Source organism: Notamacropus eugenii, chromosome 6 (genome assembly GCF_028372415.1).
Source record: "Notamacropus eugenii isolate mMacEug1 chromosome 6, mMacEug1.pri_v2, whole genome shotgun sequence".
Taxonomy (NCBI): Eukaryota; Metazoa; Chordata; class Mammalia; order Diprotodontia; family Macropodidae; genus Notamacropus; species Notamacropus eugenii.
The window spans coordinates 384384579-384399453 of record NC_092877.1 but is presented as its reverse complement, the minus strand read 5'-3'; the positions used below and the strand labels follow the sequence as shown (position 1 = coordinate 384399453).

Below are 14875 nucleotides of genomic sequence, written 5' to 3'. Positions count from 1 at the left end.
CTCTGAAAAAAGTCAGTGTGTGAATGTAATAGAAAATTATCATCCTATAAGAAATGATGAATGAAATTTCAGAGAAGCCTAGGGAGACTTATACGAACTGATACAAAATGAAGTGAGCAGAACCAGGAAAACAATTTATACAAGGACAATGATGTTGTAAAGATAATGTACTTTGGAAGAGTTAGACACTATGACCAACACATTGACCAACTACAGTTCCATAGGACTCATGATGAAACATGCTTCCCAACTCCAGACTGGGAGCTGCAGAGCCAGAGTGCGCAATGAAGCACATTTTCTTCTCTTACTTTCTTCTTTTTTTAAAATTCTAAAAGAACTAACCCATTTTTTTGATAGTTTATATTTGTAATGGGATTTGTTTTTCTTGCCTTCTCAGTGGTTGGGGGAAGGGTTTGGGGGAGGGAGAGAATTTGGAAGTTAAAATTTAATTTAGAAAAGCTAGTTCTCTACGAGGAGGGTGGTGATGAAATGTGCAACTTGGTGTTTTTGGAGGAAGAATCTGACAGCTCCATTCAGAATAGATTGTAAGCACGAGAGGAATCATAGACATTTAATCTAAACCAGATCTTAGTTTTTCGGTGACTTACTCCTCTTATTTACTGATGAAGAAACACAGGTAGAAAGGATTCAACTAACACTGAAACATGAGGTAAATAAGCCAGTAAATTATTCAAGTTGAAGTCTTGAATAGAAAACTGGCCTTCCAAAGGCTGGAGTCTGAGCACGGGGCTCTTGTGCTCACTGCTTAGCTTTTCCATGACCTTGCAAGTAATTAGTGTGCACCTCTTAAAGCAGAGCACCTCCAGCCCCCAGGGGCTGCTTCGTGGTCATGAAAGTGCTTTCTTCTTTGGATTAAAGCATTTGGGAAAGTACAAAGCTTGCTAGGCATATGGCCAAGCCCATTAAGCTGCTTGTTGATGATTATGAAGATTTATAGAATTTTTGAAAATGTGTTTACCCTCAGCTGAAATTTTGAATCTAGATTTCTGTGCTCTAGCTTTCCTGATGTCTCTGCCTTGCTAACCCATGGATGCATCTATCTGTTCCTTCCTATCATCGCTCCTTTCCTACCCACCCCCCACTCCTGCCCCCCACCCCCTCAATAGCTGAAAAAGAGTAATGATTTGGGCCCATCCTCTGCATTGTGTGACTGGTCTGATTGCTCTTATAACGCCATGACATGCCTTTCTCCTGTGTCCATGCTTCTAGCCTTTTCTATGGCTCCTTCTTTTCAGTCTCTTGAGTTTCCCTTTATTTCGATTTTTTCAGGGACATTCAATAAATAATTCATTTGTCTAGTGTTTATTCTGTACCAAAAACTATACCAGTTTCTAGTATAGTTGGAGATATAAAAGTGAACCATCCCTGCTTCTAGGAATTCACCTCCTAATAGGGGGAGACAATATCTGAGGCATGGGTGCCAGTGAAAGAAGAGAATGAGGAGGCCCCAAAATGTTCCTGGAGCCAATGGATACTCTTATTCCATCCTGTCCAGAAGCAATTACATTCTTTCTTTTATTATTACTCTTAGAACAGAAGGGAATGTGGAGATTGGAAGGAGTGGGGACACAATGTTTAGCTTGTATGGACTGGCAATCTGGCACGCTGCTCATGGAGACAGTGGATTAGGTGAGTTTCCACTGACCTAGCAATCAGGATTGCTCAGTTCCAGAGAGGGGTGCCAAGGTTATGGTCCATCAGGTGCTCTTCCAGTTGAGTAGAGGGTCAGCAGCAAGGCAGATGACAGGATGACTTGATCCACCAGAACATTCTGGGAAAGCAGGGTGGATGGATTAGGCTTTATCCAGTGAAGGTCACAAAGACATAGTCTTCCAAACACTTATCAATCACTTTGGAGATGCTTTTGCTCTTTGATTTCATGACCTTATACCTGTACTTTGGAATGCTTCCTTTAAACAGACCATGAGACAAGGCTTCTCTGGAAGACAAATTGACTGCAGAGGATGAATGATGACGGTCATTTGCTCTCATTATCTATTGTGAGAAGCTTCATTTTTCAGCTTAAAGAAAAAAATCAGAATCACTTAGAAGTTGACTTTTTAATTATGCAAGCAGTCATACTTCTGCAAAATATCCACCAGAGATGGGCTTTAATATACTACCACCCAGAAGAGCAGAGCTTCTGCAGCTTTGTGAGAGGGCCTTCACTGCCCTCTCTGCTTGAGACTCTGGGCAAATTGTATTGGCTCATTTATATGTCTGTTGGTTTCCTCAACCAAGTAGAATGTAAGTTCCTTGAGGGCAGGTACTATTTCAGTTTTGTGTTCCTAGTTCCAGTGCCTTGCACATAGTCGGCATTGGATAAATATTTATTGAATTGAATTCCAATGAATTCCACCCAGATTTCTTAATAACAATAAAAAAACAGACAAGGTTGTGCTGGACCTGGAGTCAAAGAACTGAATTAAAAATCAGACTTCAGACTCTTGATAGATGTCTGACCTGGAAGGTTACTTAAGCTCTGCTTAGCTCAACTTACTCATCTGGCAAATGGGGATGAAAAAAAAAAAGGAGCATCTGCTTTGCAGGATTGTTGTGCAAATCAGAAGAGATAACTTTAAAGGTCTTAGTAGAGTGCCTGATCATGGTAAGTGCTGCCTAAATGTCAGCCATTTTTATTAAGTTATATGACTCTCCAAGGAACCCCTTGTTGATGATTTACACAAACTCATCTCTTTCACTTTTAAAGACTTTCAAAACCTGATTCCAACCATGCTTTCCAAGCTTAGTATATATTCCATCCATTCATGCACTATGATCCAACCAAACTGACCTGCCTGTTACTCCTAAGTCATGACTTACAATTTCCCACTTCTTTGTCCTTGTACAGGCTTCCCTTTGTGTTTGGAATGTATCCTTTCCTCATTTCCACCTCTTAAAAAGTATATTTTCTCTCAAAGTTCAGTACAAATGCAACTTCCCACTTGTGTCCCCTGACGATTCTATGTAACTTCCAATAAAGCCCCCATTCCCTTGGTTCATTTTGCATATATTCATAGGTGCATAAGTACCTTGTCTCCCTCAAAGATTATACAGTCATGGAAGGCAGAAATAGTTTAATTTGGTTCATTATATCCACAGTGCTTCTCATAGTCCCTAGAACATAATAGGAACTTTGTAAATAGTTTTTATCGGTTAGTTACAATGCCCATTTTAAATAAATAGCATGGTGTTGTCACATGGCTCCTGAACAGCCAGTCATGCCAGTTGGCCAACAAGTAGTCAATGCATTGGAGAAATGAAATGCCTATTTTATTTATTTATTGGGAAAATGGTGATTTTCAACAAAAAACCTGTTTAATTGAGTAGATATTTTCAAACTGATAATCTGGAGTTAAAATTATATAAAAAAAATTAGGGAGTTCATTACGTTCTTTTAAAATTTTTTTCTGGTTTTGTGTGTAATATACCATTATTATCCTCTAGAATTGTAACATACTCGGACCAAGACAATTTTTTTTCTTTATGTAGTCTAAGGAAGTGAATTCTAGATGTTAAGAGTAAAAGAAAGTAAAATATGAATAAAGACGTTGATTCCTCCCTTTATTCTTAGATCACTACCTTCATCTCCATTAAAAAAATCATTTGGGAAGTCTAGGCACATTTCCTTCTTGTTGAAAGCCCCTAGGGGAATAAAAAGAAATGATACTCACATTTAAGGAGGGGCCAAAAAAGTGCTCCCCTAAATATAGGGGAAAAACCAATTAGTAGATAGTTGTTCAGCATCTACTATACAAATATTATTTTAGAAAGAGAATAGCTTTCAGCAAATGGCCCAGGGGCCACTCTGCATTTTTAAGTAAGATAGTTTGGATTCAAATACTATTTGCACTATTACTGAGTATTTTTAGGAGACTCCTGGAAGAACTCTTTACATTGTGGAACATGTTACAGAATGTTCCTCAAAGTTTAAGATTGTGTGGACAAGGTTTATATACTTGTCTCTTCATATCTCCTTTCAATCTATCAATCTCATCAATTTATCTAAAATTCATGAACTTTAATCTGTGCTAAGTATTGGTGAGGCAAAGAACTCATAATGGTTTCTGCATTCGAGGAGCTTATCCTCTAATGACTTCTATAACATACACGATTTGGAGCCTGCAGAAGAGATACAGAGCAGATGGAAGGCAATCCTAGGTAGGGGGTCACATCCTGGAAGAGATAGAGTTTAACTTGTATCTTAATGGTAACTAGGAATTCTAAAAGTCGGAGCCTAAAAGGGAGAAAACTCCGGGCATGGGAGACACCAAGAGGAGATGGTGACGGAACCCCCTTGGTAAGGAACAACAAGTACATCAGATTGGTTGGATTATTGTGTTCATGGAGGAAAGTCAAATACAAAATGACTGGAAAGATGCACTGCTGGTTCTAGGAAACCAACGTGGGGATTAGAAAGATAACAATCTTCCTCTTTCTCTATTCCAAATATATCATTCCTCATCAAGGAGAAATGAGTCGGGATGATGAAGTCACACATTCTAAGGCACAGTGAAACTTGGCTTCCTTCTGGTTGTCAGCTTGGTGAAGCTGGGTGAGGGATGTGGCTCCTCTCCCCCATCCACCCCTTTTTTTGAATGGAGGAAAATGAAGAAGGTGTAACAGGAATCAGCTGGCAGTTTATAGAGAGAAGTTACAGACAAATGTAATGGAAAGCTATGTTCCCTGGGCATGTCAAACGAAACACATCAAGAATGTAGCACATTATCATGACATCATATGTTTAGAATCAGATGGGACACTGAAGAACATTTAGTTAAACTCCATCATTTTACAGATGAATTGAGTCTGAGAATGGTTAGGTGACTCTCTCAGGGTCACTCAACTAATAATAAAACTCATATTCAGATTAAAACCAAACAATCCTTTTTGCCGCTGTTTAACCCCATCCCCATTCCCAAACCCATCCCATTCCACAATGGCTTACACTTCTGTTGATGGCACAGCCATCCTCCTGGTCATCCAGTTTTATAGCTCTGGAGTCATTCCTGACTCTTCTCTTTTAACTCCCCTGCCCCATACGTATCCAAATAGTTTTGTATGTTCTTCCTCACTGACATCTTTCTGCTCACTTATTTTCACTGACACAGCCTCTCCCCCAGTGCTCAGATCCTTATTAACATCTTCGTACAGTACCACAATAAATTTCTAATTAGTTTTGCTGTCCTCAGCCTTTTCCCTCTTCAGTCTATTTTTCAGTAAGCTGAAAAACAGAGATCCTAAAATATGGACTTAAAATTCTTTCCCAGACCCAGATATTACTTTTTTTTCCCCCTATGGTCCCTTATTAGTTCCAGGATAAAAGATAAAAGCCTCAGTTTGGCATTTAAGGCTTTCCATAATCTGCTTCCAATTTACCTTCCCAGCTTTCTTTCACTTCATTCCCCTTCCTGCATGCTCTGTTCTAATTAAACATGCCAGCTATTCTCTGAACAGATCATTCCAGTTCTCACCTCCATGCCTTTGTCCAAGTGGTCTCCCATGGCTTCTTTGTATTCCCCCCTTCTTCCATCTGACAAAATATTGATCTCCCTTCTACTCACAGTTCAAATCCCATTTCCTATTTGAGACCTTGCTACAATTGCTAAAAGTTGTTTCATTGTGCTGCACTTTAACAATCTGCTCACAAATGAGGCACCTATGTGTCTCAATGGCTAGACTATTGGTCCTGGAGTCAGGAAGATTTGAGTTAAAGTCCAGCCTTAGGCAACCACTAGATTGTGACCCTTAGTTAAGTCACTTAATCTCTGTTTGGTTCAGTTTCCCTAGCTGTAAAATGGAAATAATAATGGTACCTACTTTCCAGACTTATTCTGAGGATAAAATGAGATATTCTTGAAGTGCCTAACAGAATAGGAACTATATAAATGCTTGTAGTAGTAATAATGGTAAAATAGAAATCGTTCCCTTTCCTCTCCCCTCTACCTTGTGACTCCACGTGGAACAGCTGCTAGATTTGGACGGGCTCTCTTTTTAACCACTTCTCTGACAAAAAAGGAAGGAAAAAATTCATGGCCATAATATAGAGGAAATGCATAAGACATGCCCCAAAGGTGAACAATTCAAACTAGGACTGACCAAATTATCACCATATAGCTGCTCATTGTAATGCAAATGAATACAATGATAAAAGAAAAAAGAGAACCTTTAGGCTATTTTAATTCATCCCCAACATTTTTTTCATATCTGGTATTTTTCCAGGTAGGATGTAGCAGTCTGCTTTTCAAAGTTATCTCACTGTGGTAGTAGGGATACACCTGCCTTTCTCTGGGATCGATACTTGTAGGTGAGAGGACACGATTAGCATCTGAACATACCTAAAAATAAAGGCCCTCACCACTCCTGTCCATCACAACAAGTAAGAGGGAGAAAAGATCATCCTTCATCTTCCTAGTTTTATACATGGGGCAGGTGAGGCCCCCATCCCCATAGGTCCTTGGCAGCATTGGATGAGTCCCTAGTTCATGACTTCTGCCCACTGGACTGTGGTATGCTTCTATTGACAGACTTCTGTAGGTCCAAAGGAAATAACATCTGAGCAGTAAATCTCGTGCCAAGTGGCCAATGTGTGATTTTTGTTTTTGGTCGCACCATGAAACTAAACAAAAGCATAAGTGCAATCTTAGTCCAGAGAAGGAGCTCTGCCTTTTCCCTCCTAGAATGAATCATCTTTGTCTTTCACCTTTTGTGAGACACATTCCCAAGTGCCTGCCCTCCTCCTCCTCCTCAGATTGCTCTGTCTCCCAACACCCTTCCTCCACCCCCACACTCCCCCACCCTGGAGGGCATTCTCACTCTCCTTTTCACATCAGACTTTCACAGCATCTCTTTCTTTCCTTTGCCGGGCTTAGCAGTTTACTCTCAACCCTCACATGGGCAAAGCTCCCTGGGAACGTGCTCTCTCTGTCGGTTTCCTTAAATGCACGTGTCTCTTACCATGTGTCCAAGGAAACCTTTACTTAGCCGGTCTTGAGGCATGCACTTTGAGCTTCAATTATCCTGTTCCACTGGCTTGTCATTTCCAGCCGATTCAGCCAGAAATGTCTTTTTGTGCGATTGGCAAGTACAGTTTTCACCTTTAAATACCAACTCCCTTCATTTATGTTAGCAATCCCATGGGCTGACTATGGAAGAAAGAGGTAAAGGGAGGAGTGGATCACAAGAAATAAAAAGTCAGGATGCCTATTACTTAGTGCATTGAGTTATCTTTTCATACTTAAAGAAATGCCACTAATGTACCAGCATATTAAATTCCATCCACTCATGAAAGAAAAGTCATAGAGAAGTTATACCTGGTTGCATGAATGGGGAAAGTCAGGACTAGTCAGTGGCAGTCTATCATCAGACTTGAGTTCTCAAAGAGCTTCTGAACTGGTCATTGAGGTCATGCCCTGGATTATGACCATCAAATTTTCATGGGCACTCAAAAGAAGAAGGGGAAACTTAGTCAGTTGTTTTACTTCTGTTCCATTTGTGCTTTATCAGAGAGAATAAGGTGCAGAATTAATTTGAAAATGCTTACCTAAAGACTTAAACAAACTCTGCAAATAGGTTTCTTGCCTTGTCTAAGAAAGTCACACAGAGCAGCTGTCCCTTAGCTCAAAGAAGCCCACTCCAGACAGATGTCAGCAAGTCAGGGCTGATGAACAGGAAGTAAGCTTTCGACTATCCAGATAACTGACTGATGCTTCTTGAACTGAAATTTCCCCACGTGGGCATGGATCCCACAGCATCACAGGTGAGTATAACATCTAAAAAGAAAGTGGACAGATGAATGTTTGGATAAGTAGGCACCATGTGGCAGGTCTGTTTGTTTCTCATGAATTAATAAGGTAAGAAAAGTAGTCATTGTTTGAATATCACTTAACTGCTTTCAAGTATCTGGAACAGAAATGATCATTGTGATAAAAACATGACTTGGGAAATAGATTCTCTTGCTTTGCCATAAATTATAGGACAACTGATTTAGAGCAAGGAGAGACCTTGGGCTCCATCAAGTGTCACCCCCTCATTTTAAAGACCAGAGATAGGAAGTGAATTGCACAGTGCCACTCATCTAGTGAATGTCTGAGGGAGATTTGAACCAAAGATGTGATGACTCCCCCATTAGGTGAAAGCTCCATGATGGCAGGGACTCTCTTTTGCCACTTTTTGTATCCCTAGTACTTAGCACAGTGCCTGGCACACAGTAGACCTCCAGTAAATGTTTATTGATTGTCTCCAAATCCATCATTTTTTAAAAATTTCTCCTGATCATTTCTACAATAATAAGCCATGGTGTTTAACATACCATGAACGAATGGTCACAGCGCACTTTTCTCAATATGTGTACATGTGCTTATTTCTTTATTATTCAGAGGATACTCAATTTAAATGATCTCAGTGTTTGTGTTGAAGTTTGATTCCCTGCCCTCATTCTTGGGTATTCATCTAGGGACAGTGACTGAATTCCATCAACATTGAGTAGAAAATAAAAATGAGGGGTAGAAATGTCGTCATAATGGATCTGCAGTTATCCTTCTATTTCACTCCCTGCCCCCCATCCATCCAAAAAGGTCGCAGTGTGAGCCTGACCCTCAGGGCTATCTTTAGAGTCTACCTTGTTCAAAGACCTTAGTCTCCACAAGACCCCAAAGCGAACAGAAGATTTCAGTAAAGCAGGTCTCTGGAAGTCCTCCTGCATGTCAGATACCTTCTCCCCCACTGGTTTTATTTATGCTGCTTCCTGGTTAGGTGGATGCTTCCCATTCCAAATTATCTAGTTTCAATGGAGCCATCACAGTCCACTTCAAATCCCTTCAATTATTTCTTCCATGGAACATTCCTTATATTTACACATTGGGTAAATCAAATTCACTGAATCATGAGAAGGAGGCAGAAAATTGGGTCACTGCCCTGGGAAAATTCATAGAACTGAGCTGGAACTCAGATTTAGTGCTCACTGAAGTGCAAAACATTTTTATTTGGCTGGCCCCTCTGAGAACTTGAATTCGAGGAGTGGGTCATGAAAGAGGCCAGCAGGATCTTGTTTTTAGCAAAGCAGCAGGACTATGGTGGTCTGGAATCCCTGAGTATTTTCTCTTTCGTGTTTGCAATGACGGCCTGTTGGCCAATTCTGGGAAGGCAGCCAGGAAGGTGAGACTTGTGTGTGTTTTCCTGGGGCTTCTGTGCTCCATAAACATCTAACATCATGAGGGAGTTGGTCTGTGATAATTTCCTATCTCAGGTTCAGTGATCTCTCATACCAAATCTTACCCTACTTTCGAAGACTTTGCCATAAATTTCAGAGTATAATTAAATCAGGATCCCGGAACTATGAGGTTATGAGAGTTCATTTTAATCCCTTTCTCTTCTGAGCTCAAATTGGGAAAATCTCAGAAGTGTGAGGTAGGAAAAAACTGTGTTTGGATCTTGTATTTTCTGCTAACTCATCTTGTGACCATGAGTCTTTCCTAATCTGTAAAGTGGAGTCATTAGTACCTGTTGTACCCCACCTGAGATGCTCTGGGGCTATTGTGAGAACTGTATGAGGTCATGTGAGCAAAGTCTTTTGTAAATGATACCATCTGCCAGTCGTTATTCTGTACCAGATTGCAAGGTCCTTGAGGACAGAGAGCATGTTGTAGACATTGGAGGCATCCTCAATACTGCCAAGTGCAAAGCTCAGGGCATTTGAGATTCTTACAGACTATTGGTGGCCTAAAAAATCAAAGAAGTTTCTGATTAGTAAATTTTTCACAGACATGAAAGTGTTAGTGAGTTCTCATGAGTTCAGGAAGCATGTAAGTGCCCCAGTGCTTAGTCAGGCTAGAGTAGGAGCACTGAAGCTGCAGGTGTGGATCGAAGCTGTCCTTCTAGATACCTGTGTTCTAGACACCTTCACCAAGAGGAATGCTTCCACAGCCCCAGGCTCAAGCCCTGGGCCCATCGCCCCAATTGTTCTTCCCATGACCCACAGGGAGTGGAGCATGGTCAGCCCAGTGCAGCAGGACAACATCAGAAACAAGCTAAACTCCCTCCTTCCCAGAGGGTTGTGGAATAAAAGAACTTTAACTTTTACAGTGCTGGTTCTGCTTCTTTCTCTTCTTTCCTTCCTTCCACACTTCCTCCTTCCCTTGCTCCTTCTCTCCCTTTCTCCTCATCCTCCTTGTCTTTCCTCCTTGTTCTCTTTGTTCTTGTCCTTGTTCTCCTCTCCTCCTCCTGCTCTTCCCCCACCTGTCTCCTTCTCCTCCTGTTCTTTCTCCTCTCTCTCTATTTTCCTTTTCCTCCTTCCCTTGTTCCTCTTCCTTCTTGTCTCCTGATTCCCTCCCCTTTTCTTTTTTCTCCTTTCCCTCCTCCTCTTCCTCTTTTTTCCTGCTCTTTCTCTCCATATTTCCCCTTCTTCTCCCTGTGTGTTGATTCCTTTATGATGTATGGACATTAGTATAAAATATGTGGTCCCCAAGCCTGAGTTTGAATGCTGTCTGGGTCACCTGAGTTGTGACTATATACAAGCTGCTCAGTTTGCTCTGGACTGCGATAATAGACTTTGCAAACCTGAAAGTACCACATTCTATGTATTCCTTTTAGTATTCCTGCCCACAAGAATCTCTCAGACACTTTCTAAGGAATTTCCCTCTTTATTCAAAGTTTTATTTTGGGCAAAACTGTTATGATTTATTTATCTCCTCCTGGGAAAATACTCACTGTGACAAGGAGGCAAGCAGGTCTCTGGTCTTTGGTCTCCCATTTTCTGTCCAACTAGAAGTGTCCATCAGCCATCTTTCCTCTGCACTTGGTAAGGATGGTCCTTCCTCTTTTCTGGCACAGCCTTGAAGCTAATGGTTCCATGTATGAAAAGACATCTCTCTCCTTCACATTTTCCTCATTGTTAACTCTCAAGGTTGCCCTAAGCCTTGGTGCTGCTATGCTTCCCCTATGATTGAATATAAACGTCTCAGTCTCACATTTCAGTTTTGCCGTTCACAATGTGACCCACCATTCCTTTCTTGTTGTTTGGCCCATAGCTTTAGATCCTCGCACATATGCTCTGCTCTGGACAAATGGGAAGTATGGCTATTCCTCACAAATCACACTCCAGTCCTCCTCTCTGTGTCTTTGCACTAGTGGATTCTCCTGCCTGGCATGCCATTCTTCCTCATCTCCATTTCTCAGAAGACATCTATTTTTTTAAATCTCAGCTCAATGATTAGACTCTTCAGGATGGTGACCATGATGATGATGATGACGATGATGGCTAGCATTCTATATGTCAAGAAATGTGTGAAGCACTTTACAAATATTATCCAATTTGACCTCACCTTGTACATGAGCTTTTTTCTGATTAGCCACCCCAGCCCCTTCACTTCATATGGCCTTATATATTCCTATGTATTTGCACGTTGTCTTCCCTGGATGTACTGTAAGCATAATGAGAACAGGGAGCATTCATTTTCCTTTTTTCTTTCTTTCTAAGCCCTGTCTAAATGTTTCTTCCTATCCCTCCTCTCTGCCCTGCTCCTCCATGCCACCTTCCTGAGTCACTGCCCCTGAATTAGTGCACAGTCATTGGTTATTGAGGGCTTGTTGATTATTTGTTGAATGAGGGATGCTGAATGTTCACCTGTCATTTTATTTTTGCTTTCTTTTCTTTCTTTTTCTCAGCCCTTTTCAACCTAATCCCTGTGGGCCTCCGGGTTGTGGCAATCCAGGGAGTGAAAGCCAGTCTCTATGTGGCAATGAATGGAGAAGGGTATCTCTACAGCTCCGTAAGTACCATTCAGTGTTTTTATCTTGATGGTGGGAAGAAGACGTGCTGGTATCTGAATTAAAACAAAACCAATAGAAACTTTGGCTATTGGAAAGGCCAGTCAGTGCTTGACTTTAGGACACTTATCATTGGTGCCAACTTGTTTCAGAAGTTCCTTTCTCTGCAGACTTGGTTATATGCCTGTAAAAGTACTCAAAGGATAATCAACAATGACATAACCACATATTAAAATATGATGTATACATTTCTTTTCATTGGATGACTGTGGGGCATCTAAGAAGGATCAACATCTGCTTATTGAGGAAGGGCCAGCATCTCACTGAAACATGTCTCCTGGTCCATCTCAGAAGAGAAACTGGTGTTCTTTACTTTGTCTTCTCTCATGTTCAGAGACGAGCCTCATTGTGGGTTTTTCCCATGTTGCTTCTTGTGATTACCACCGGGTCAAATTCGACTTTTGAGTCTCTCTCATGGTTTCAACTTCTCTGTATTGGTTTAAAGAAGAAAGTCCACTTTATATTGTCTATTAGAGACTTTTGACTTAGAATCAAGCTAGCTTCTTGCAGACACAGACTGTTCTTTGGGCATCTATTGGCAAAACTCAGAAAGTATCTAGTAGCTCTGACTTACATTGACAGAGTGCATTCTTTGAGGGGATTCACTTGTAGAATGTGCTGTAAAAATAAAATGTAGTAGATTCAGCCCTGCAAATTTGTTCTTTTACATTCGGTAAGGTTTTTAAAAATCTTCTTAAAAGGGGATTTGCTTTGTTTTAAAATTAGTTTTTGAAATTTTCACTTAGTAAATATCACTCCTTACTGATTCTACTTTAAATATAGCCAATCGCAGTAAAGATTTCAAATTTATCAGGGAAAATCAGTAGAATTCGCTGGATTCCAAAGGCAGTTTTGTTGGATCATAGAATATAGGAAAGCGAATATGGCATAAGGCTGTATAGACATGAAGGAACCAGGCCTGGAGGGCCTTGAATGACAGGCTAAGGAATTTAAATGTTCCTTGCTATGCAAGAGAAAGTAAGTGGAGTGTAGAGCAAAAGAATGCTCCGACCAGAGGCAGGTCTAAGGAAAATTTTTTTCCAGGCTCAGGAAGGTGGCATGGAGGAGCATGGTAGAGAGGAGGGAAAGGAAGAAACATTTAGACATGGCCTCTTCTTTTTCATGGGCAGTGCTAGAGAATCTTTGCTTAACAATTATGGTGTCATTTGATGGAAAGAGTGGAGTCATGGAGACTGTTTTGTGTCTCTTGACAACAAAGTGCACTATGGTGTTAACAATGATGATTAAGAGGAAGGGATGGGGGAGAAGAGGTATTTTGGAAATAGAATGATTAGGACCCCAGGGCGAAATGATCTGAGCACCAAATACTTCTTTCCTGAGTCAAGCTTTTCTGAGTTTGGGATTTCTTATCTCCTCCCTTATCAGGAGAAGAAAATCACCAATCCTGGAGTTGAGTCTTCTATTGTAGGGAGAAGAATGCATTTCCAACAAACAGAAAGCAGTGTCAGGATGAGGAAGAAGGCAGAGCCTGGAGAACTCTTCAGATAGGGAAGGATCTTTTGTAATGTCGATCACCTTACCATTCATCAGTTTGGTGAATCTGGATTTTTATATTTTGGATCTTCTTAAAATGGAAGATATTAGTATTAAAAAAGTCTTCATACTTCCCAGATGTGGTATCTCCTGATTACTAAAAATATCCTACCTTTAATTCTCTAAATGTGATATCACTGGGGTCATGTTTTGGAGAATGGGAGGGGGAAAGAAAGTCTATCTTTTAGGACATTCAGATAGCTTCAGAACTGAATGCCTAGACTCCAATACCTTGTCACAAATGGTTCTATGCATGGCTAGAAGTCAGTTTTGAGTGATCTTGAAGGCCACAACATTTAGGAATGCATTAGTTAGATGGATTTTTGCAGAAGGACTGCAGTGAGTTAAGGTTTGGTCTTTAAAATTTAATTTCTTGAAATGTGGATGGGCATTAACTATGGTCATAAGATGACAGGCTGCTGGCTAGAGTGAAGTCCAAGCAACAACTCATTTGTGTATGTCAATAGAGAGTTAACAAACACTTACTAAACTCTTATTATATTCTGAGCTTTATTCTAAGTGCTAAAGATATAAAGAGGGGAAAAGCAGATAAGAAACACAATCCATGCCTGCAGGGAGCTAACCTTCTAATGGAGGAGAGAGCATATAAAGAACTTGGTGCATATATGGTGTCTGCAGACTAGAAGGAAGGGGAACTCAGAAGGAAAACTTTGAAAAAAAAGGCAAGAACTTAGGGATCTGGAAAGGCTTGAGTTAGCAGGCCAGATTTGAACTGAGTCTTGATAAATTGTCCAGAACGCTAAGAGGTGGAGGTGAGGAAGGAGAGCATTGCAGGCATGAGAGATATTCAGCTCAAGGGGAGAGAGGTGGGGGGTGGATTGGCAAGAAGCCCAGGGTAGCTGGATAGTAGAGTTCCTAGAGGAAGTCAAGTAGATGAAGACTGGAAATAGAGGAAAAGACCACGTTGGGAACATCAACTGGGATTGCCAGAGGAGTTCCTGTTTGATCCTGGAGGTAATAGGGAGCCATTAGCTTTTCCAAATCAGCTGAGGGGAAGATAGTATAATGGGGAAGACGGAGGCAGAAAGACCATTTTTGAGAATGACTTTTTTTTTTCCTGTTTCATAGAATTCAGGATAGCATGGGGATAACTTGTTTGATGGAACTGAAACCAGCTAAAAAGTGAATGATCTGAGCATTCAGGCTCAATCTTCTGTAAGGGAAAGCATTTGGAGGAATTTGGTTCTCTACCCTTAAGTCCTCCACTCAGAGGGGAGAGGAGGCTGAAGGAAAGTGATGTCAAAGCACCAAGGTAGTGAGTTTAGGAGTGATGAGCTTATCTTGCAAGGGGCATCTTGCTCTTTGGAGTTGAAAACAGAAAGAGAAGCAGACGTAGCAATGTAAGATTGGACAATTTGATTGGAAGGTCAACACTCCAGAACCTTACCCAGCATCCTTCATTGACATACCTAAGCAGTGAGAAAAAAAGATTTCTGCATTAGTGACCTTTGTG

The 14875-nt window shown here is 40.8% G+C and overlaps 1 protein-coding gene across 2 annotated transcripts in view; it reads left to right on the top strand.

The window, feature by feature from the left end:
• The window catches only part of FGF12 (fibroblast growth factor 12), a 390802-nt gene that overhangs the window by 205277 nt on the left and 170650 nt on the right, over window positions 1-14875 (top strand). For both annotated transcript variants that reach the window (XM_072618871.1, XM_072618869.1), the window contains exon 3: window positions 11686-11789. In XM_072618871.1, coding sequence (XP_072474972.1) covers window positions 11686-11789 — 104 coding nt within the window. The remainder of the gene's footprint in view (window positions 1-11685; window positions 11790-14875) is intronic.